Here is a 22,688-nt window from a genome sequence, read left to right on the forward strand (position 1 = left end):
CTTTGAACGAATTGACGGTTTGGTCAAATTGACCGAAGTACTACAAATGACTACTAACTCATAGAATGGGTTCTTCTCATCTAGTTCTTGTTGTTGTGCAGCCATTTTAAGATAAGTGAAAGTCTTACCCGACCCAGGTGGTGCAATTAGACCTGTTATACCATTCTGAGCAAATAAGAACTTGTCATGTATGGTTTTATCTGAGCATTTTCCAACTTCCTCTTTTCTTATTTAAAACATTCTCAAATTTTTTGTCAATGTCAGCAAACTTTTTTTCTAACATATTTTTAGAAAAATTAAAACTTTTATCTTTTAGAAAATGTCTAGCGATTTCGCCATCTATATTCGAGACAAGCTTTTCGACAGCAAAACATCTGTAGACCATAAAATCTTACATAGTGTAAACAAGAAAGGTGAATTTGTTCTAAAGTTCTGTTTCTGGGAATATGACAAGAACCATAAAACATTAAGCAGAGCAGTCTTAAAATTTGTCAATGACAGACTTGTTGACAGAGATGACGCCTCTTGGAGAGATGAAGTCCAACAAAACTTCTTAGAATGCAAAGAAGACACATGCGCTGTTCTTGAAGATGAAATAGAAAACAGAATAGAAGAGCTATTAAAGGACAAAGAACTTTTACAAAAATATGGTTCTGAGAAGTTTGACATAACTCCACCAGAAAAGAAGAAGAGAGAAAAGAAAGAAAAGAAAGTAGAAGAAGAGAAGAAAGAACCAGAGCCAGAGAAAAGAAATTTGACATGTAAAAATAAAATTTTATTTTTAGAACATTTCTGGGTCAATGTCAATGTTCTCTTCCTCTTTAGGAGCAAACACCGGCTTAGACTCTAAAATCTTTTTACCCAATTTACCTTGAACTTCTACAACTTAGACTCATAATATTCATAGTCGTCTGCTTTCTTTGGTTCATAAGGTATAACAAGTTTGTATGCTTTGCCTTCTTTAAGGTTTGAAAACCTTCTGTCAAAACTTTCTTTGACTGTTAACAAACCTTCTATGTCTAAGTCTTCAAATTTCGCACCATTTTTAGTCACAATAGCAAACTTAACCGGTTCGATGTTCCAAACTTTGTCAAATGTAGACTTTTCAAAATGGTAGAAGTAAACATTCAAATATGTGAATGGGTCTAGTTCTTCTTTAAGTCCTGACATGTACTTGTTTACTGAGATGAATTTTCCATCTTTTCTATCGGATAAAAAAAATATTTTTTTTTAAAATTTACTCAGAAAAATTTTTCTTTGTATATACACCATTCTGTACGTCTAAAAGACTTTTGACATTTGCCAAGAATGTTCATTTAGACGCTGTCATATAACCATACTCTTGACAATACTGTTTATACGAATCGTACAATGACCTTTCATCTAAACACTCAAAGTCAGTTTCATCTATGAACAGTTCATATACACTCTTGTTTGCTTCTAACAATGTTTGTCTCTCTTCGGTATGTGGAATTTGTCTTGGATTGAACTTAGAAATATCTAATGTCATGAAATATGAGAACAAGTGGTTGTAAAAGTCAGATGTCAAAGTTTCTGCTAAGTCGTCAAAATATTCTGTATCTTGCATATGAGAATCTGACGTTCTGACAACTACATATCTTCTGTCAGAACTTTCTAACTTCATCGGAACAGCATTGTTTGAAACCATGACGAAGTTTGCAACATTTTCACAAACTCTTTGGTCTTTATATTTTCTTTCAACAACTCCAACTTTGTCTGTTATAAGACTCTTCAAAGCATCTGAGTTCAAAACTTTTGTTGTATCTATACTTTGAAGTTCGTTACATACTATAAGTTTCATATTCTCTATTGAAGAGTTAAATTTGCCACAGATGTTTTCTAAGTTTGTCATATTCGGGTTCGAATAACCTCTAACAGTTTGCACAAAATATCTGTAAAGAAAGTGTTCTTACCTGTTCCTTGTTTTCCAATTATGATGAGAGCAGTTTCATTTTTAGCACTTGGATGTTGTAAGATGTTTGCAAACCAACATAAGATATACTCATAGACTCTTTCGTTTCCATTGCATATAATTTCTTTGACATGGTCTAACCAAGCTTCTATAACATTTTCTTTCCATTCTACTTGTTCGTATTTATATCCAGTGAAGATAGAATAGAAGTTTGGAGAATGGTGTATAGAACTTTATACCACGAACTGAAAAATCTTCAAGTTTTGACAATAAGATATCCCAAGCATCTAACATCTTCATACCAACTTGTACGACTTTTATTTTCTTAAGTTTCTGTTACATTCTTGTTCTGAAACTATTGTCGCTCTTGGTTTGTTAAAGACAACATCCCATTCTTTCATGACATAACATTCTGGGGCAGAGTCGACATAAATGACTAAACGTTTCAAATTCTCGACTGCTTTGTTATAGTCTCGAAATGGACACATATTTCTGAACGCTTGGAAGTCATAAAAATCTGAAACATCTATTCTGTACATTTTTATAAAAATAAAAAAAAATATTTTTTTTATTCTTGACTTTGTTGTTGCATTTGTTCCATTTGTTGCATTTGTTGTTCTTGAGCTATTTGTTGTTGAAGTTGTTCTTGTAGTACAATACTTTCACCAGTTGCATCTTCCAATTCGAAACTTTCTGCCGTCATTGACAAATACATAGGACATAAAAGTTTTACAGGAACAAAGTTTGCGTCGACTAAGGTTAAGTTTATGTTTGCTAAAGTGTTTGAGTTTACTAAAGCTGAAAACTCTGCATTCGAATGAACAATAGGCAAACCAGCAGAGAATGTGTTGTTTATACGCATGAGTATCTTTTGGTCATAGTAGTTTCTGTCGACATTCGAATAACACTTTGAACCTAAGTTTGAAACAATATATAAAATAGGTGTACTTAAAGTCAATGGAACAGACATTCCTTGTATGACACCTTTTCCTGTTATAGGAAACTGTTGGTAGTAAAAACCAGATATAAGTTTTGTATTATAGCTCATATCGTTTATACTAAACTCAGTCGGACATCCAAACATAATGAAACCTGCTCTAGTTGCAGCACATGTTACATCCGTCCTTAAAGTATTAAATAAGTCAACAAAACCTGTTGGTGGTATATCTGAGTAAGTATCTTCAAAGAAGTATTTTTTACCATTCACAACAACAAAGTCTTCTGGTGTCAAAAGAGCAAAACAGGCTTTAGTCGTCATTGTGTTTAAGGTTAGTTTACAATATCGTCCTTGAGGACTTTGTAAGTTTGTTGTTATAGAATTATATGACTCAGGGTTTTTAGTCGTAATAGTATAAACCACTATGTCTTCTGCCATTTACTTAGCAACTAAATTTTAATGAAATGTTGTGGTCGTCAAATATTTTTATAACGTCTGGGAAACTATATTTTAAGTTCAACGTCTCACCTCCTTTCATAACGTATATCTTGTCAATGACATTATATGAAACACCACAGCAAGCAATGTCGGGTTCTATTTCTTTGATGTTTATATCGTCTGCCTCTGTCAAAAGTTTCAATAGTTCTTTCAAAACTTCATGAGGTGCAATGACATATGAGTTCACTTTTACAGGGTTGTGTTCGACCAAGTTTAACATTATACCTAAAGCTTGACAAATCTTCTCCTGAGTTTGAAGTTTGTCTTTAAGTTGTTGGTAGTCATTTCGAATATCTGCAACAGAACTTAAGTCTCTGCTAACTTCAGGGTATGTTGGTTGTTCTTTTACAGGAACTATTGTTATACCATTTTCGTCTTCGTATGGTTTCCCCATTTCAACATCTCTTTCTTTGACATTGACAATAACACTTTGACTGTTTGTTTGAGTTGGTGAATTTAACTTCACATCTGCCACCGCCATTAAACCTTTTGAAACACTTACGCTTCTATTTTTCGGAAATGACATTTTACTTCAAATAAAAATATGGACGTATTTGAGTATCTCTTCGAATTGAAGCAGAACAAAGTTTATACTCACAAACAATACAAATACATTGACAGAATAGTTCTTTACACAAACAATGGAAAATGTTATAGAATAGCAGTCTTTGCTGAACCAAAATATTTTCATAAAGCAAAGAAAGTTGGTATAACCGAAATGGTGAAAGTTCTTGACGTTGACAAAAATATAACAACAAAACTTACAGATATTTCTAAAGGAAAGTTTATAATACAATTTTATGTCAAAACTGGCGTACTGTCAATATTTGACGGAGAGAAGTCAGTTCAAGAACAACTTACTGACCTGCTGCCAAAATCTGCTCGATGGAAGCTGTCGTTATGCCAATCTGAGGAGCTCCAGCAGGTTTCATCGAACGAATCTTCAAAAGAGCATCTTCCGTGAAAAGTGCTATTTTTTGTAAACTTCTTTGCTTTCAGTTCATCTGGACCGTCTCTGTCACCAGTATATTGTATTTGAACTGTACCAACAGTTGAAATACCACCCATAAAGTCTTCTGAGTCAGCAAATGGAATGCCAAGCCAAAAGTTTGAACGGTCTCTATTTGTATATTGAGTTTTTTGACCTCCTGCATGAGTCCATACTTTCACATATGGCATAATAGAACTTTGCATTTCAGGGTTAATGGTTGTTGTGAAGTTGTTGTTAAAGTTCATAGCATCTAATGTCAAGTTGTATGACCTCATATCTTCAACTGTAGAATATTCTTCTCTTGGATAATATTTGCCATCTATGTTTATATGATATTTAATACCGGGGTTGTAGAAACAAGAATAGTCATTTATAGTTCGTCTGAACAGTACAAACATAGTATCTGCATGTTTCATTGCAGTTGTTAAAGCAATATCTGTTCTTGCACCTGGGTCAGCACTTTGGTTTCCAACTTCACCTGCAAAGTCTTTGACAGATATTTGGTGTATAGGGAACATAAGTGGAACTGCAATATATTTGGCAGCTAAAGCATTTGAAATATCTGGGTCCAACATATAGACTGCAAGTCTGCTTTCTATTCTCTTGCATTCAAATTTTTCGCATGTGAAAACTAACTGGTCCCAAGCAGTTCCAGCAGCATTGAAATAATAGTTTACTTCAGTGTTGAGGTTTGAGAAACCAAAGTCTAAGTCAACTTTGTCTTTGCAAAAGTCGGCGAATGACGTTTGATTTGCTCCCTTTACGTCTGTAAGAGTGAATGGGTCTTGTGTTGGTGCAATGACTAAGTTATTTTTGCTTGGAGTAAGTTCGATAGAAATTTTTCCTGCCCAGTTTGGCAAGTATCTTAAAAACCTGAAGATGAGGAAAGATGACAAAGGAACTCTAAGTTTCAGTTTTACTTTAGTGACAGCATTTCCATCTGAACCAGAAAGGTTAACATAAACTCCTGGAACGTTAGGGTCAAGTCTTCTTATTTTCTCAATAGTTGCATACTGGTCTGTTTGTTCTCTAGCTTGTGGTTGTACTGAGTTTCTCAAAGCGAACCATTCATAGTTTGCCCATGTTACTGTTTGAACTAAGTCAGAGTTAGAATATATCTTATATCCCATGAAAACTTCTGGAGCATATTGGTATCCGACATAGAAAATTCCATTGCAACCTTTCTTGTCAGACAACTTGGCAGAAGGTTTTATTTCAATGTCTTGTTCCACGTATAAGAATGAGTTGTCAATAGAAATTATATGAAACCTGTCGCAAGCAATATCTACTGTTGTTGAAGAACCTTCTCCAAACTCACCTACGTTTCCATAAGAAACAGCAGTTGTATATTCGTAAGTTCCAGGAACTATTTCTGACCTTCTAATGGCATTGTCGCATTCGTTATACCATTCGGAAACATTTCCATTCATGGCATCCAAAACTGTTGGCGTTATATTCTGAGCGGCGTACATTTCATATGGGTAAAAATATAGAATAGTTGGATTTATATATCATAATAGAACCCACTCGACCAAGCTTTACTTTCTTCCTGACTGAGTTTTTAACTCTTCTTTTTCCTTCATTGCCACTACTTTCACTAGATGAAGTTACTTCTTCACTACTTTCACTTTGTTCTACTCTTCTCTTCTTCTTTGGTGTCGCTTTTTGTAACTTGCCCTCTGCTTCAAGTTGTTGCATCTTTGCCTCATGTTCACCTAGTATGTTGTAAATTTCCCATGTCCTTTTTGCCTTTGGGCTCTGGTCGCCCATCTCAGGTAACCTATATCCTAGAAAGAGTTTGTCATAAGTTTGTATTTGAGTCTTCGCGTATTGTTTGCATGACTCTTTCCTGAGTTTCCGGTTCAAGCTCTTCAAACAGAGCCTGTCCATATGGAATAAGCTCGTTTCCAAATATATGTTTTTGTAGCCATTCTGGTTTTCTTTCCATGTTACCAACAATATCTTTTGTGAATGGGAAAGCTTTTACCCAATGTTTCAGTCTTGCGTCATTTATTTCTGTAGTTGGTTTTATTTTGTCAAGGAACATGTTTTTCAATACTAACATTTCATTTGGTACTGTCCATTTGAGTTTTCTTAAATATTCATCCCTTCTCAGTTCATTGTCTGCAAAGTAAGTTTTTATGACATTTTGCAAACTTTCGTTTGCAAGGTCATGTACAATAGGTTCTCTTCCTTCTCCCTCCCTAACTTTCTTTCTAAACTCTTCACCAAATATACCATCTCTATGGTTCTGTGTAGTTCTTTGAGATAAATGTTTTAGAACGTCAGGTGTTATATTTCCATCAGCCATGTTCATTTCATACTGGTCCAAAATATCTGCATCTTTCATATCTTTCAATGGCATTAAAGCCGCGCTTAAAATACCAGCTATATCTGGTTCACCATTCACTTCCATTGCGTCTACAACTTCTTGGAATTGTGGTTGTAAGTTTATGAACCACCTATCCGGATTAGCTTTATGACCCCATCTCATTGTAGTTCCATAGTCTGCAGAAACAAAAGTAGGTTTGTTTCCATCTTGGTTAGGTTCTGAATGAACTTTAAACAATGTTTCATTTCTATATGTTTGTTGAAATTTAACCTTTTATTTTCACCGAGTTCATCCAAAGATTGAACGTTAAATGCTCGTAAGTAAAAAGGGTTGTTGTATTTGCGTACATTTTCTTTCAGTACTTCCATTCTATGCTGAATATTTTCATCTGTGTTGGAGTCTTTTGTATGTCGGCAAACATTTTTCGATATTCTTCTACTATGTCAGCCGAATTTTTTTTAGACTCTTGGAAAGATTCCATATTCACCTCATACTCTTGTTGAGGGTCAAGATTTTTCGGCTGTTCCAAATCTTCATCTAGTTCTGTGAAGTTAGTTTCCAAAGGAGGACTTGTTCGTTTCCTTCAGCTCTTCTAGCTGTTGTTGCTGAACTATTTCTTCCATGTCTGGTTGTATCTGAACTTCTTCCTGTGGAGTTTCTTGTACCTCATCTGCTGGCATTTCATATATTCCGAGACCGTTTTTAACAAGTTCCCTTTCTAAGTCATCCGGACTCATAAACCTTTCTTCTTTCGTTCCGTCTCTATTTTTTACGCGTTTCATGACGGGAGTTGAATTGTCATTTAGCTCTGACATCAAATATCTCGGAGTAAATTCAGTCATGTCATTTGGATGATATGCTATTAAATCATATCCCTTAGCGAGCTTGTATTTTCCAGGTTTGAAATTATATCCCATTTGGTGCTGAACCATAAAGCTAAATAGGTTCGGGTCAGTATTTCCTCCCTTGAACTTTCTAATAGCTTCTTTATATCTGTCACTAAAGTCAATACTATCTGGGTAACCATAGTCTTCCTTAAGCCTTTTTAAGAATTCTTGGTTTCCTTGTTCTGTTTGTGGTTGCTGTGCTGGTTGTTGTTGTGCTGGTTGTGGAGGTGGTTGTTGTGTTGGTTGTGGAGGTGGTTGCTGTGCTGGTTGTTGTTGTGTTGGTTGTTGTTGTTGTTGTGCTGGTTGTGGTTGTTGTTGTGTTGGTTTTGGTGCATGCCTGTGTCTGTGTCCATGTGACGATGTAAATGTTTTAGGTAGTCCTGGTGCAGGTGCTTCTCTTGGAGGGTTTGGTGGTATATAAATTCCAACAGCTGGTATATATGTTCCACCAGCTGGCACATATGTTCCATCTGCAGCGTAATGTCCTACCTGACTTTTCGTTTTTAAGAAAGCATTTACTAGGTCTGTTTTGGTCTGTTGTAACTCTTTTTCTTGACTTTCCACAACAGTTGCTCTAACGGCGTCATAGGCACTTTGAACTGCCTGTCTCGTTGCTGCATCTGTTATTTTCGTCATATTTTGTGCTACTTCTTTTAACTCTTTGTCGAAACCTTCAGACTTCAGTTTCTTTCCAGATGAGAAGTCGTTCACTAGTTTCACCTTACTATGAAGAGCTTCGAAGGCGTTCTTAAAGTCAGCATTCATTAAAGCTTCATTTGAACTGTCTTCATCCGCTTGTATTTTTGTCCTTATTGACCCTATAAGCTGGGCTGCTTTAGCGTTGGCTTGGGCATCTAACCAGTCATTGTTAGCTTTTATATATTCTGCGCTTTTCATTGCCTTTTGCATAGCCGCGTCGTCATTTTTACTTTCTTGTGCTAAGTTTTCATACTGTACGGTTTGGTTTTGCAACTGTAAAAGTTTTTCTGCCTTTACATTTGCTTCAACTTCTTTTTTATACTCATCGCTATCCATATATGTCTTCAGGGCTTTTTGTTTTATCTCTTCATCTTTCAGTACTTTATATTGAGTAGTATGGTTTTTCAAATTTACAACATCTTGTTCCATTTTTGCTACTTCTGCTGCTTTTTCTGACACTTTTTTTGCATATTGCTCTGTACTTAGTTCTTTCAGTTGTTCTTCTTTCTTCTTTTTCTCTACGTTTAACTCATTTAGTTTCTTTGTCTGTCTGTCATATTCTAGTTTCTTTTCGTTTTCACTTATTTGCTTCTGTATGTCTATGTTTGACTTTTTGACATCTGCTATTTGATTTTTGAGTGAACTCAAATTCATTTGACTTTGAGGGTTATAGGCTGTTCCGTCTGCAGCTCCACCATAGCCTGCCATTTTCGCTAAAAGTGCCGCTCTTAAACCTCCACTCTGTGCACCAAAAACTCGGTTTAAAAGCATAGGATTGCTTGACATTTGTTGCAACATAGTGGGGTCATTCAGCATTTGTTGTTGCAACTGTTGTTGTGGTGTTAGTTTTACTATTGGATGTTTCAATGCTCTCTTCCTCTTACGTATATTCTTACGTCTTACGTGGCATTTTAAGTGAAGTAAAAAGAGGCTTTTGACAGATGTTTATATGACACTTTTCTCCGGTTTATAGGACCTCTCTCATATTCTATCTTATCGTATCTAAACTCATAGTCATGTATGTCCTCTAACCATCTCATAACGGTTTCCAAACCACTTTTATCGGATGTAAAGTAAAAGCATGGATGGTTATGTAAAACGTCTAAAGTTTCTAAAGAGTCTCTCAAAGTATACTTCCTTGGAACGCCCGTAACTTTTCTGTAGCGACGATAGACCCTTACTTGTCCGGACATAGTTATACTATTTTGAGTCCTCTACCGAAAAGTCAACGACAACGACTTTCAAAAATTTTTAGGGCTAGAAGGCACGAAGTGCCTGGGAAGCCCCCTTCACCCAAAAAAAACTCATTTTATACCTCATTGCATACTAAACATCTTCGGGGCTAGAGGGCACGAAGTGCCTGGAGGCCCCATTCCCTTTTTTTTTTTTTTTTTTTTTTAATTAATTCTTCTACAGTTCCTAAATTGTTACGTTGCATAATCATTTACATTTTGTATTTGTCAAAATCTCGGCTTTCAATGCACACAATTTTGAATTAAAATATTGAATCTTTTTGAATTGACCAAAGAAAATCATGTTCGTAAATATTTATTATTCAATAGCACCACAGCAGTAAAACGTTCTAATTGATGATTGATTTTCTGAGGATTGAAAAATTTTTATTTACAAAATCTTCAATATTCGGCCATGCTTGGTGTTGATCTTGGTGGATCCTTTACAAAGATATGCTTTATTGGAAAAGATGGAAACAAAAAACTCATGTACATACCAACCAAAATAGAAGATATAAAGAACTTCTTCAAATCTGACGAATCAGGTAAACTTCAGATCGAACAAATCCCTGAGGACATCGAAAAGATATGCATAACTGGTGGTGGATCCGTGAAATTTAGAGAGTTCTTTGAAACTCTTAACCCAAAGCCAGTTAAAGTTGATGAATTAAGTACTCAAGCTTTCGGGGCACTTCATTTACTCAAGGATAGAAGTAATGTTCGTGTTCTCGGTCCAGATATTCAGAATTTCACGCCCTGTATTGTTATATCTATGGGTACAGGCGTATCATTTTCATATTTATCACAAGACAATACAGTTAGACATGTAGGAGGATCCCCATTAGGAGGTGGATCTTTAATGGGTCTTTCAAATTTATTAATTCAAGTAAATGATTTTGACGAACTCATCCGATTAGCAAGCGTCGGAAATGCCTCTACATTAGACTTACTCGTTTCAGATATTTATGGTCAAAATTACGGCAATACTCTGAGAGCGGATGTCACTGCTTCATCATTTGCCAAAGCATCAATTGAAAATAAAACAGCACCGAAAGAAGACATTGCAGCATCACTCTTACAAGCAATTTGCTATTCAATTTCTCGAGGAGCATCAGCTGTTGGCCGTTTTGAGAACGTCAACTGCCTTGTTTTTGTTGGTGGTTTCCTTTCTATGGAAGGAAATATTCCAGAATCACTTTACAAAGCTGCATCTTTATTTGATAAAATTTTGTCTCTTGTTTTCCCAGAAAATCACAAATATGCAGGTGCTATTGGTGCTGCACTTAAAGCATTTGATCTCAAATGACTTATTAAGTCTGATAAAATCTAAAACTATCTGTTATCAAATTAATATTTTTTACTATCTATAATATTTCATAAATTAATTCAATAATTTCGGATTGGTTTCGCATATAAATAAGTAAAATAGAACTTATGATTGCATCTTCTTCATAACAATTCAATTGTTATGAAAAAATTTGAAGAAAATGGAGCATAAAGTATTTATATCGTAGACTTATAGAAAATGAAAATACCGATGGATGTTTAAATGCTTATTTGAAGCTTTTTGATATCATTAAATACGAGAAACCTTTAAATCTTATTAATTTCTGAGCAGAATTGATTAATGCCAAGACAAAAACCTAAACCATATGGAAATCAAACGACTACAAGAGCTATTTCCTGAGAAAACAAGTTATTGATATCATATAGAAGCCGCCATAGTCGATTATTTTTCATTCAAAATTAATTTTTTTTTCATATATTAGAGCGGTCAATGGCAGCACAGCGACCAACTTCTGATACATCATCACCACAAATTTTCGTTACAGCGAAAACATCAAATAGCATCGAGTTTAGGCTTATGAACGTCTCTCGTCATTTTGCAAACGCTCTTCGTCGTGTTATGATTGCAGAAGTTCCAACACTTGCAGTCGATACAGTTGAATTTTTCCAGAATACTTCGCCACTTCCCGATGAATATATTGCTCATAGACTTGCTTTAATTCCTTTCGTTTCTGAAGACGCTGATAAATTCTTTTATCACTCACAGTGCAACTGCGATGGTTCACAATTAGGCTACTGTCCCAATTGCACAGTTATTTACACGATTGATGCTCATTGTGAGCCAGAAAGTGATAGTGTGGTCGAAGTTACATCAAACGATCTTAAACTTATCGCTCCACATAAGTGGGCTGACAAATCAACAATGGGTAGTATCCACATCGGTGTAAAGCCAGCAACTCTCTTTGCAAATGGAGATTCAAATCCACAACCCGTAACAATTACAAAACTTGCACCTGGCCAAACTTTGAGGCTTGCCGCTTATATTAGAAAAGGTATCGGCAGAAATCACGCTAAATGGTCGCCCGTTTGCGTTTCTACATATCATCAAGTTGCTTCTATTGATTTCCGTGAAGCCTATAAACAAATAATGGACCAGAAAGAAAAAGAAGAGGTTGTTGCTAGCTGTCCCAAGAAGTGCCTGAAGATGGGACTCGACGATAATATTCAAGTTGCGAATTTCGAGGATTGCACCTTCTGCAATCAATGCATTCGTACTGCTGAAGTCCACGGCCATAAGGACGCTATTGTTATTCAAAGCAAACGCGGATTATTTGTCTTTAATGTTGAAACAATCGGCAGCTTATCTCCAGAAAATGTAGTTACAAGAGGTTTCCAAGCTCTTACAAATAAGCTTGACCAATTCAAGAAGAATGTTGATGAATTGCAAATTACATATTAATTTTTTTATACAAGATATATTTTTTATTGATCTGCATAATATATATATTAAACAAACATTTTATTTAAAAATTCTCTTTTATTGAATTTTCATAATTTTATTTTTTGGATTTTTCATTCTCGTTTATTAATAAAAGTACTAATCTCCATAAAATATAATAATTTTTCTATTTATTTTTAGATTAAATCAGCATTTAAAAATTTCTAAAAAATAATTAAGACAATTTCAGATCAATGCAATAATTTAAAAAAAAAAAAAAAAAAAAAAAAAAGGCAGTGGGGCTTCCAGGCACTTCGTGCCCTCTAGCCCCGAAGATGTTTAGGAGAAATGAAGTTTTGAGGACATACATGACTTTGAGTTTAGATATGACAAGATAGAATATGAGAGAGGTCCTATAAACCGGAGAAAGTGTCATATAAACATCTGTCATTTTACTCAGAATTTTACTCAGAATTCAATAAAAATATATTTTAGGGTAGAAGGGTATATCTACCCCGTTTTCTAACCTCTTTTCTACCCCATATGTCCTTACTGAAAATATGACCTTTGACCGAGTAGTTTTCATGTTTTGTCACTTTTCTGTCACTTTTCAGGAAAAAACATTTTTATTATATATATAAAATGAATTTTACAAAACCACCGTTACCCTTCTTTGGAAATAAGAGTAGATGTAAAGATATTCTATTGAGAGAACTTAAGAAACTACCGAATGGTCTAACATTTGTAGACTTGTTCGGTGGAAGTTTCTATATATCTCATTTGTGCCATACAATATTTCCTGACTCAAAGATTATATGCAATGACTTCGACAACTATATGAACCGTCTCAAACATATACCAGACACAAACAAAATATTGAAAGAGTTAAAAGAAAAGATACCTATAGGTAAGATGGAACGTATACCATTAGATAAGAAAAATACTGTCAGAGAGGTTTTGAAAAAAGCAGAGTATATTGACTGGGATAGTATATCTGCTAGACTATTATATAGTGGTGCTATAAGAGTTCATGACATTGAAACACTTATGTCAAAAGTTTTATATCTTAACTATACAAATGTTTTCAAAGAGAACATAGAAAAATATATTGAGGGTATAGAGTTTGTGAGATGTCATTGGACAGAGTTGTATGAAAAATATAAAGACAAGGAAAATGTTTTCTTTATAGTGGACCCGCCGTTCTATAACACATGGGATTTTCAATACCAAGTAGACTGGACTTTGAGAGACTCTTTAGAAACTTTAGACGTTTTACATAACCATCCATGCTTTTACTTTACATCCGATAAAAGTGGTTTGGAAAGTGTCATGAGATGGTTAGAGGACATACATGACTATGAGTTTAGATACGATAAGATAGAATATGAGAGAGGTCCTATAAACTGGAGAAAGTGTCATAACAAAGAAATTTTACTAGTAAGTAAATGTGGTTTGAAATAGGACTACTTGTTTTAGGTTTTTTCCATTGTGTCATTTACTTATTTGACGTGGCAGAAAGATATAGAGAATATGAAGATGAACCAATGCCTGCAAATGTTCAGTATATGTACTCGTAAGAGATATTTTTATCTAATATTAAATGGACGCACAGAACTTAGCGAATGCACAGCAACCTGGACAACCAAACCCAGAGAATATTCCAAATGAAGTTAGAATACAAACTGCAATGGCAAACTATGGTCAAGTGCCAACAGATGTACAAATGCAAACTGCCATGTCAAATGACGCTGCGTTAGGTTTGCCACCATGGTATGCAAATATGAGATGGAAAGAGTTTTATACAAACCCTGAAGTGGGATATAAACAACTCTATGCAGATGACGCGAACACAGGAGTTGACCCAGAGTATGTTTTCTACCAGAGGAGAAATAGAATGTATGAGCTCCAGTTAAAGAATGCAATGGAACTCAACAGGAAACGTAAGAGACTAGGCGGACATTAGATTTTTACATATAGTAAAATGGGTTTCTTCAGTAGTATTGGAAACTTCTTCAGAAGAGTTGGAAGAGGTATATGGAATGGAATAAAATCTGTCGGAAGGGGAGTATGGAACGGAGTCAAAAATATTGGTAAAAGAGTAGGTCAGTTCGTTGGTATTATACCTAAAGACCCTGAACCAGAAGAACAAGCTCCTGTTATACAACAGCCTGAACCTGCACCACAGTCTAGTTGGCAACCAAATCCAACACCTCAACCGTATTAAAATTATATTTTTACCGTTCGATAGTAGTTGTATATGAAACTAAGTTCTAAGTAAAACGCGTGGTATAATGGAATTATTCTCTTTCTTCCATCTGTAGTAAACCATACTTGAAAGTCTGAAATACTTCCACTTGGTGGTTCGTATAGCTTTGTAGGTTTTTCGTAAAAGTCATTTGCCAAGCATAAAAAAGAGTTTTGTGCACCAGAAAATGAAGCATGAACTATAATAGCATCTGAGTCGAAAACATTTTCATATGTTCCATTAGGGTTTTCGACTTCATAAAAGTTCGGGTGTACTGGATATTCTGCAGGCTGATTTAACATCCTCAAAAATCTATACCATGCCAAGTTGTTATATTTTGTAGAAATATAAACGTCTTCTCCAAGGTCTTCTATTCTATTGATTTTAACAGTTGCATTTTTCCTGTCATATATAATATCGAGATGGTACTCTCCTTCGTCAATGTTGTACTGTTTTGCATATTCGAGATAGATATCGTTTATTTTTTCTTGAAAAGCTTGAAGAGTTGTTTCTAAGTTTACAAGCAAATTCACTTGTAAAAGTTTTCCCTGTTCAAATTTCTCATACGTACGTTTCTCTTTGTTATAGTATCGAATTTCAAAAGCGACCGTAAATGGGAAACCATGTATGGCTTCTGAAATGAACTTCATTCTACGAAAGCCAACAGCTTTTGTGACGGATGGGTCTCTTAACCATCTTAATGGGTAGTCAAAACGATAGCCTTCATGCTTTACGGTCTCTGTCTCAAACTTTTGACCGACATTAGTAAAAAGTTCATCTAATGGTTTAGTTGTAGCAACTCTTGAATTTTCTTTTTCTATTGGAAGCATATTTTATCTATAATAAAAATGTCAAATGAAACAGCGTCTATGCGAGAAATACAACACAACCGACAACTCATTATGCAAGCTCTAAATAAGAACACAACAAACTTTTCAAACTATTCTAAGATATCTGAGTCATTGAAAGAAGGAAACTTAAAACTGACGATAAACCCAATGACAGACGAGTTTCTATTTCAAGACAACAAGAACCATACTGTCTGTGTAAATCCAACAAAAGGAACTTTAAACGAGAAACCTATAGATGAACTTCTTTTGAAAGCAGATGTTGGCAACAAAGCTGACAAAGAATATGTAGACGATGCAATAGCAAAAGAAGAAGAAAGAGCTAACAAAGCTTATGCAACAAAAGAACATACTCATCCTGAACTAGCAGACAAAACATATGTTGACAATAAAATGTCAAGTGAAGTGACAAGAGCTGAAAACGAATATTCTAAAAAGACTCATACACATACTATATCTGAAATAACAAACTTACAAGAAACCTTAAACAGGAAAAGTGACGTTGGACATACACATACCATTGCAAATATTACAAACTTACAAGAAACCTTAAACAGGAAAAGTGACGTTGGACATACACATACCATTGCAAATATTACAAACTTACAAGAAACCTTAAACAGGAAAAGTGACGTTGGACATACACATACCATTGCAAATATTGCAAACTTACAAGAAACCTTAAACAGGAAAAGTGACGTTGGACATACACATACCATTGCAAATATTCAAACTTACAAGAAACCTTAAACAGGAAAAGTGACGTTGGACATACACATACATCTTCTGAAATAACAGACTTAAACGTTAGCCTTGAAAATAAAGCAGATAAAACATATGTCAATGAAATATACCAAAGTTTAGTTGGAACAAAAAATATTGAAACTATTGTTGGTGACTTTTCTGTCAATGAAGAAAACAAATATTTTAGATGGCAGTTGGTACAGTCCTTAGAAAATGGTACACGGTATAAACTCATTCCGAAAAATAACAATGAAATGTATGTAAGCTATAAAAAGAAGATGGTACACAAGTTAAAGTTCCATTAGACAACAACTGCTACTTAAACATATATGGAGACGAACAAAAGAAATATTTAAGAGTTTATGAAATGGCAGATATGACATTGCCTGACCCAGCTCCAGCACCATACTATTATGACTATGGAGATGACGAGAACACCACATGTAGATGAACAAAAGCTAACATTATATTTAGATTTTTATAGATATAAAAGATATAATGCAATAGAAAAAACGAGAATAGTATACTATTATGAAGATGACAGAAATAAATATTATAGTCAAGACTTTACCTACCCTGAAAACATAAGATTATATTATAAAAAATATTCTGACAAACCAGAAGAAACCTGAAATAGTTGCACTATATTTTAAGTTCAAAAGAGACAATCCTATAATATCTCATATGTTTGATTTAATGAACCCAGTAGGTTCTATTTATACATCTATGGAAGCAAGAGGTCCTCAAGTAATGTTTGGTGTTGGTGCATGGGAACAAATAGTCGACAGGTTTTTGTATTGTGCAAACTCTTCAAAGGAAACAGGTGGAAGTAAAACGATTTCAGGTGAAAACTTACCTGCGCACAGTCACTACATAGATTTAAGTACATCTCAAGCAGGTTGGCATAAGCATAGATATTGGGATTGGTCAGGAATGACAAAAGGTAAAGGATATGATGTTAAAGACGACGTTAAGTTTGCTATAAATTGTTACTGGGATGACACTCAGGGAGAAGGAAACCATACACATTTCGTTTCAGGATATACGCAAACAACGGGACAAAGTAAAGACTACATGCCACCTTACATGACAGTTTACGCATGGTATAGAATTGCTTAGTCGTCATTTTCAACTTCTTTAGCATATTCGTCAGGAGTTGTCTTATATTTGTTAGGAACTGTCTTTGAAAGTATACCACCTTGAACTTTGACAAGTTTGAAACGAGGTCTGACAATAGTAGTTTTATCTTCTGCTTGCAGTCTGTACATTTTGCCATGTTTGCCTAAAACTTCATAATATTCTCTTGTATACTTTCTTCTATTTTTACGAACACGAATGCGAGTACCTGTCGAGTTCCCATTGTTGTCATAGTCAATAGTATTTTCATATGGGTCGCGTTTAGGTATTTCTATTTTTACTTTGTCACCTTTCTTAAGTTTGAAGCCTGGCATTCTTTCTTGTTTGTCTCTTTTGACTAAACTATTAAATATATAGTCTTTCTCTAAGTCAGGGTTGTTTTTCATTTCTTCGGGGGAGTGGTTTCCCAAACCTTTTTGTTTACGGCTATTGTAAATATTTAAAACTTGTCTCATCTTTGCCATGGAGAAGTGTCTATATTGTCGTCATATGACATTTCATTTGCTTCACCACCTTGTGGTTGGTTTAAGTCTCTTAAGATTTTTATACAACTGTCAATGACACCAAGAGCAGAATGGTTTTGGTCGACAATGAAATATTGGTTTACATTTTTTGAACGCAGATAGTTTTTAATATCGTCTGATTTGAAAGAACTTTCACAGTCAGATGTCAGTTTTGTTGGATGGTATTTGTCAACGAATATTGTCAAAGCAGTTTTCAATCTAAAATATTTTTGGACTGTAATGGTATGGCTTCACAGTATCTTGTGTTTTGACCGACAAATATTAGCCAGTATGGTGGTCCATCTTCTCTATACCTCGGAATGTTTTCCAAGATATCCATAAACCAAGCATTTGGTGTTGAACTAAAGATTTTTATCATGAGTGCTTTCTTTGTTGCTTAGAAACATAGGGGTCCTTGTTTGGATTCGTCATTTTTTAACCCATAAGAAATGGGTTTATTTGGCGCATTAGCAGGAGTTGCATCCAGATTTTTGCCCGCAGTGGGAACAATAGCCAGAGGTGCATTTGGAATTGGAAGGAAGATTTTGAGTACATTAGGTATACTTAAAGAGAAAGCACAACCTATTATACAAACTGTACAGAAAGGTTGGGAGTAGCACGAGATGCAGCAAATCTTATTCCAAATCCTGAAACAAGAGGAAAAGTTCAAGGATGGATGGACAATGTAGGAAGACAAGCAGGAAACTACTATAACAAAGCAAATGACTACTATAACCAAGCAGGGCACTATATGGACCAAGGTGAAAGATTCTTTAACAGAGGATATAACCATGCACAACAGTGGGTAAACAACAACCAACCGCAACCGCCTCAAACGTGGGGAATGTAAATTTTTTACTGAGATGAAATGAACAATACAGCATTGAGACAAATGGGTTCAAGATGGATTTGTCGACTTCCAGCAGTTACACAACCACGTGTTTGTCAAGTTCTTCCTATACCTCAGGAAGTTTTAGACCGACTTAAAAAACCTAAACAACCAGTTGAAAACAAACCAAACTAAAATTTTTTACTGAGATGAAATGACCGAAGAAGTTGAAACGGTAGATTTGACACCACAAACAAAAAGTTCAGAACCATTGTCAAAACCTGTCAAAGAACTTACAGATGAAGAGAAAAATTCAATAATAGAAAGTGCCAGGTCTGGAAATACAAACCCTAATACAAAGTCACTTTTCATAGAAATGGAACGGCTAGTATCTCAAAAAAGAAACAGACTCTCACAAATAAAATATTGAAGTCTGAAGGAGCTTTCGAGACAACAGATGGAAAAGTTTACTTCACTGACCAACAGTTCATTATAGAACATCTCATTGACTTAGAGTCGAAATATTCTAAACTTTACAACAAACACAAAAAGTTGAAAGGAAAACAAAAACAAATGGCATATGATATTTATGAAGATGTTGACGACACAACTACCTGCAAGTGAGGTAAAGTCAGAGGAACCGAAAAGTGACGAAAAACCGATAGAAGAAGAAAAACAAAAACTGAAGATAAACCAAAACCAAAGTTTAGTTTCCAAACTAAACCAAGTCAACCTTCATTAGCTGGTATGGGTTGGCGTCAAAGACTTATGGCAGCAGGCGGTTATGTAAAGTAAAGAAAAAAAATTTTTTTATTTTTATAAAAATGCCCCCATATAGAATGGATAGAAAATCTGCTAGAATAAAAGCAGAGTTAGAAAGATATGGTTGGAAGTTTCAAAGAAGTTTAAATATAGGAAGGGAAGACCCATAAAAGTCTATGACAAACTGTCTGGTCTTCGCTATGAAATGGACTTGGAAACAGCACGCGCAAATTATCCAAACAGACTAGAGAGGTTAGAAGAAGAACGTCTTATGGACATGCCTTTCGATGTTAGTGAACCTCAAGTTGAAGGACACGACGGCTTTGCCAGATTCTACTGGAAACATGACGAACAATTGCATCCTTTGAGAAGGAAAAAAGGAAAAGGTGAAGACGCACATGCTCCCATGGAAAGAACAAGATATGCATATGAAAAGTATCGTGAAGTTAGAAGTCAAATTACATCTGGTCGAACCTTTACAGTAAACTTTGACGAAGGAAAGAACAAAGAAGGCTTCATGGGTGTACTTGCTGCATACAAGACGGAAATAAGAAAGGATACAATCTCAGACTAACCGTAACAGATTTGGATGGTCACATTTACTATGCACATGGCAATGTCACAACAGCTGCAATGCTTCTTGACGCTTTCAAGACTACAAAGAGAGAACAAATGGTTGACTCCGACTCAGACATTTTGAATGCAATTGAAGGAATTGCAAGTGTCAAGTTCGAATGGTACCAACCTAACCCTCAAGCAGTCAGACAACATGCTGGATACTTCCCGTTCATAAATAAGTCTGACATTGACTTGACAAGGTATGGAATTTACAATTCAATTGAAACAATTGTCAATGAACCTTGCATTCTTACATGTCTCAGGAACTCTGGTCTTGTTACAGAGAGAAGATGAAGTATCTTGAGTCATGTGTGAAGACAAGGTACATTCTCAGAGGTCAATTGGCAAAAATTGCACCGTTGGCAAATGTCAATATCCGAGTCAACATACCTACAGCTAAAGGTTCTTCACATGACGACTATGTTGTTGACAAAGACTTACCATGGTTGAAGATTGTAATTGTCCACAACCACTTCATGTTGAACGAAAGTCTTACAAACCCATTGTTCGGAAAAGGCAAGTGCAACATTGTCAGAGCTGTAAACATTCTTTTCGAGAAAGGTTTGTTGGAACCAATTCCAGATGACAAGCTGACAGAAACTTTTGTACCAAAAGACGAAACAAACTTTTCATTGTTAGCAAGACCAAAAGTTGTTCCAGACAAAGTTCTAGTACAAAAGAAGTACACAATTCCAAAAGGAGTTGGATTGTTCGGATACCAACCTGAACCAGAAGAACTTCCAATGAGGTTGCAAGAACTTCAAGATGCTATAAACAAACTTCCATTGAGACATCCAATTGACGTCAAATTGTATTGGAGAGCATCTGAGTTAGGTCAGAAGGTTTTATATGAAACAGGTTGCTTCGACGATGTTTATGAGATAACAGGAGAAGTTTCTCAGAAGATAAGAGACTCACTTGAATTTCCACAAACTGGACCAATTGGTTGCGACAAGTTCGACTCAAACGAAAAGATATACTATGTCGACCTTAACGCTGCATACATGAGGTTCGTCCAATATATCCCGACTGGAATTCCAAACGAAGATGGTGAGTTCCCGGGAAGGAACTATACAGTTGGAAAAGTCATACAACAACTGTATGATATTAGGAAAGCTTCAAACCCCAAACTTGCAATGACACTCAAATTGCTTATGAATTCGACATGGGGATATTCCATTAAGAAACCTCAAGAGATGAAGAGTAAACACTATGAGAAGGTCGACAACTTTGTTGAAAGGTTTCTCCTTTTGTTTTGAAATACGAATTCACCCAAGGTCAAAGTGGCTTAGTAACCACATTAAAACCTATTGTCGAACATTGGTCTTACCCTCAGTTCGCAAAGGCAGTCCTTGACAACTACAACAAATTCTTCTCCGAAGTCAAATCCAAAGTGAAGGTTTACTATGAGAACATTGACGCACTCATGACGAACGAAGAAGGATACAACAAACTCATTGAAATGGGTGGTCGGTGAAAAGATGGGTCAATTCAAATTGGACAAAATTTTCACCGAAGTTCATGTCCTCTCCAAGCGTAAGTACTGGGGTGTTAAAGAAGACGGCAAAAATAAACATTGCATGAAATAAAAAATTTTTATTCGAATTTGAATCGGACAGGTCGAGTTACACCATTCTTGGTCTCAAACTCATATATAACCTGTTTGTCTGTATTTTCGTCGACTATGGCACGAGACACGAACATTGACCAAACGGACAAAAAGTGTCATTTCGGATGGTCACGCAGCCAATCGCATTCGAGCACTTCGAAGAAGCCTTACGTTCCAAGGGAGAGGGTGTCTGGTGCAAGGGAGAGGTCATGAGACTCTACGAGCAGTACATCCTCAATGCCTGGGAGGACAAATCGTCCTTGGATTGGCAATCTACCAACTCCTCTGGGACGACCTCCTACGCAACTGGGAGACGAAAGAGTCCAATTCAAGGTCGGAACTAATTTTGCAAATTGACCTTAATTTCACATACTTATCCAAATAAACACCTAAATTTACTTGGGGTTTCCCCCTAAAATAAAATTTTTTTACTCTTAGAACCACTCGAGGTTCTCCTTACGGTTGTTGAGCTTGTCACCGTCAATGTGTCTGACCTTCGTCTTCTTGTCTGGATTTGGAACCCATTGATACGACAAGCTTCCCATGGAAATTGAACCGTAATTCCGAAGGGTAAGGTTCAAGTGTCCCAAGTTGTTGAGGACTGGGGTAAGAACCTTGCCGTCTCCTTGTTGCGGATTTGGTATGGGTAGGGTTGGGAAATTTCGTAAGTGTCATCGGCAACAAGGGTTGCCCAAACTTCCTCTTCTTCGTGTTTCTCTTCTTCCTCTTCTTCCTCTTCTCTTCTTCGTGTTTCTCTTCTTCCTCGACAATTCCTTCTTCAATTCTGTGTTCACGAATTACGGTGTTGGAGGTTCTGTCCTTTCCGAGTACCTTCCAGATGGCGTCTATCTCTTCGAAGAAACGGTAGATGAGTCTGGCAAGGTCTCGGTTCTCTCTCGCGTAAATGCGCAAGGTTTCCGTCAAATCGTTCAGGACTTTCTCATTGGAAGCTTGGTTCATGAGGAACTCACCTTTAAGTCCCTTCATCTCTTCCATAAGACTACTTTGGAGAGTCTTAACGGTGTTTGTCAGATGAGCTTTCAAATTCAAAATTTGAATTTGAACTGGGCGCTTGTCTGGCAACATTGAAAGGACATCTGCCATTGTGTTCGGCTTCGGTGCTTGTTCGGACATCGAAAAAATGAAGTGGTTTGAGAAT

At 35.8% G+C, this 22,688-nt stretch overlaps 14 protein-coding genes and 6 pseudogenes across 20 annotated transcripts, besides 3 other annotated features; 11 read left to right on the forward strand and 9 right to left on the reverse strand.

Annotated features, from left to right (window-relative positions):
• Nucleotides 1–6,910: part of a mobile genetic element that runs on past the window's edge.
• TVAGG3_0148640 (uncharacterized protein) lies at nt 320–765 on the forward strand (the record flags this gene model as incomplete). Its single annotated transcript, XM_051224554.1, has 1 exon — nt 320–765. A coding segment is annotated over one exon (446 nt), but the record flags the coding sequence as incomplete, so codon positions are not given.
• On the reverse strand, nt 782–1,199 carry TVAGG3_0148650 (annotated as a pseudogene). The gene has a single exon. A coding segment is annotated over exon 1 (418 nt).
• TVAGG3_0148660 lies at nt 1,238–2,233 on the reverse strand (annotated as a pseudogene). Its single transcript has one exon. A coding segment is annotated over exon 1 (996 nt).
• TVAGG3_0148670 (uncharacterized protein) lies at nt 2,502–3,308 on the reverse strand (the record flags this gene model as incomplete). Its single annotated transcript, XM_051224555.1, has 1 exon — nt 2,502–3,308. One exon carries the CDS (start codon nt 3,306–3,308, stop codon nt 2,502–2,504), a length of 807 nt encoding a protein of 268 aa, XP_051109541.1.
• On the reverse strand, nt 3,313–3,849 carry TVAGG3_0148680 (protein of unknown function, DUF4106 family; the record flags this gene model as incomplete). The annotated part of the gene is made up of 1 exon (XM_051224556.1): nt 3,313–3,849. One exon carries the CDS (start codon nt 3,847–3,849, stop codon nt 3,313–3,315), a length of 537 nt encoding a protein of 178 aa, XP_051109542.1.
• On the forward strand, nt 3,913–4,332 carry TVAGG3_0148690 (uncharacterized protein; the record flags this gene model as incomplete). The annotated part of the gene is made up of 1 exon (XM_051224557.1): nt 3,913–4,332. One exon carries the CDS (start codon nt 3,913–3,915, stop codon nt 4,330–4,332), a length of 420 nt encoding a protein of 139 aa, XP_051109543.1.
• Nucleotides 5,374–5,831, reverse strand: TVAGG3_0148700 (uncharacterized protein; the record flags this gene model as incomplete). The annotated part of the gene is made up of 1 exon (XM_051224558.1): nt 5,374–5,831. A coding segment is annotated over one exon (458 nt), but the record flags the coding sequence as incomplete, so codon positions are not given.
• Nucleotides 6,911–8,171: 1,261 nt separating the features above from the next.
• Nucleotides 8,172–9,048, reverse strand: TVAGG3_0148710 (protein of unknown function, DUF4106 family; the record flags this gene model as incomplete). The annotated part of the gene is made up of 1 exon (XM_051224559.1): nt 8,172–9,048. A coding segment is annotated over one exon (877 nt), but the record flags the coding sequence as incomplete, so codon positions are not given.
• Nucleotides 9,049–9,924: 876 nt separating this feature from the next.
• On the forward strand, nt 9,925–10,846 carry TVAGG3_0148720 (pantothenate kinase protein; the record flags this gene model as incomplete). Its single annotated transcript, XM_001313006.2, has 1 exon — nt 9,925–10,815. One exon carries the CDS (start codon nt 9,925–9,927, stop codon nt 10,813–10,815), a length of 891 nt encoding a protein of 296 aa, XP_001313007.1.
• Nucleotides 10,847–11,282: 436 nt separating this feature from the next.
• TVAGG3_0148730 (DNA-directed 5'-3' RNA polymerase protein) lies at nt 11,283–12,326 on the forward strand (the record flags this gene model as incomplete). The annotated part of the gene is made up of 1 exon (XM_001313007.1): nt 11,287–12,255. One exon carries the CDS (start codon nt 11,287–11,289, stop codon nt 12,253–12,255), a length of 969 nt encoding a protein of 322 aa, XP_001313008.1.
• A 174-nt stretch (nt 12,327–12,500) lies between these two features.
• Nucleotides 12,501–12,592: a terminal%2Cinverted (terminal inverted repeat of Maverick-3 transposon ID:TVAGG3_0148740).
• Nucleotides 12,501–22,688: part of a mobile genetic element that runs on past the window's edge.
• TVAGG3_0148750 (phage tail repeat-like family) lies at nt 12,877–13,446 on the forward strand (the record flags this gene model as incomplete). Its single annotated transcript, XM_051224560.1, has 1 exon — nt 12,877–13,446. A coding segment is annotated over one exon (570 nt), but the record flags the coding sequence as incomplete, so codon positions are not given.
• Nucleotides 13,835–14,197, forward strand: TVAGG3_0148760 (uncharacterized protein; the record flags this gene model as incomplete). The annotated part of the gene is made up of 1 exon (XM_051224561.1): nt 13,835–14,197. One exon carries the CDS (start codon nt 13,835–13,837, stop codon nt 14,195–14,197), a length of 363 nt encoding a protein of 120 aa, XP_051109547.1.
• On the forward strand, nt 14,216–14,458 carry TVAGG3_0148770 (serine threonine-protein phosphatase family; the record flags this gene model as incomplete). Its single annotated transcript, XM_051224562.1, has 1 exon — nt 14,216–14,458. The coding sequence occupies one exon, from the start codon at nt 14,216–14,218 to the stop codon at nt 14,456–14,458; it is 243 nt and encodes an 80-aa protein (XP_051109548.1).
• On the reverse strand, nt 14,461–15,054 carry TVAGG3_0148780 (uncharacterized protein; the record flags this gene model as incomplete). The annotated part of the gene is made up of 1 exon (XM_051224563.1): nt 14,461–15,054. A coding segment is annotated over one exon (594 nt), but the record flags the coding sequence as incomplete, so codon positions are not given.
• On the forward strand, nt 15,721–16,919 carry TVAGG3_0148790 (annotated as a pseudogene). The gene has a single exon. A coding segment is annotated over exon 1 (1,199 nt).
• Nucleotides 17,005–17,190, forward strand: TVAGG3_0148800 (phage tail repeat-like family; the record flags this gene model as incomplete). The annotated part of the gene is made up of 1 exon (XM_051224564.1): nt 17,005–17,190. The coding sequence occupies one exon, from the start codon at nt 17,005–17,007 to the stop codon at nt 17,188–17,190; it is 186 nt and encodes a 61-aa protein (XP_051109550.1).
• Nucleotides 17,314–18,143, reverse strand: TVAGG3_0148810 (annotated as a pseudogene). The gene has a single exon. A coding segment is annotated over exon 1 (830 nt).
• Nucleotides 19,380–21,313, forward strand: TVAGG3_0148820 (annotated as a pseudogene). Its single transcript has one exon. A coding segment is annotated over exon 1 (1,934 nt).
• On the forward strand, nt 21,655–21,914 carry TVAGG3_0148830 (annotated as a pseudogene). The gene has a single exon. A coding segment is annotated over exon 1 (260 nt).
• TVAGG3_0148840 (uncharacterized protein) lies at nt 22,450–22,663 on the reverse strand (the record flags this gene model as incomplete). Its single annotated transcript, XM_051224565.1, has 1 exon — nt 22,450–22,663. A coding segment is annotated over one exon (214 nt), but the record flags the coding sequence as incomplete, so codon positions are not given.

This window comes from Trichomonas vaginalis, chromosome IV (assembly GCF_026262505.1).
Source record: "Trichomonas vaginalis G3 chromosome IV, whole genome shotgun sequence".
NCBI lineage: Eukaryota > Parabasalia > Trichomonadida > Trichomonadidae > Trichomonas > Trichomonas vaginalis.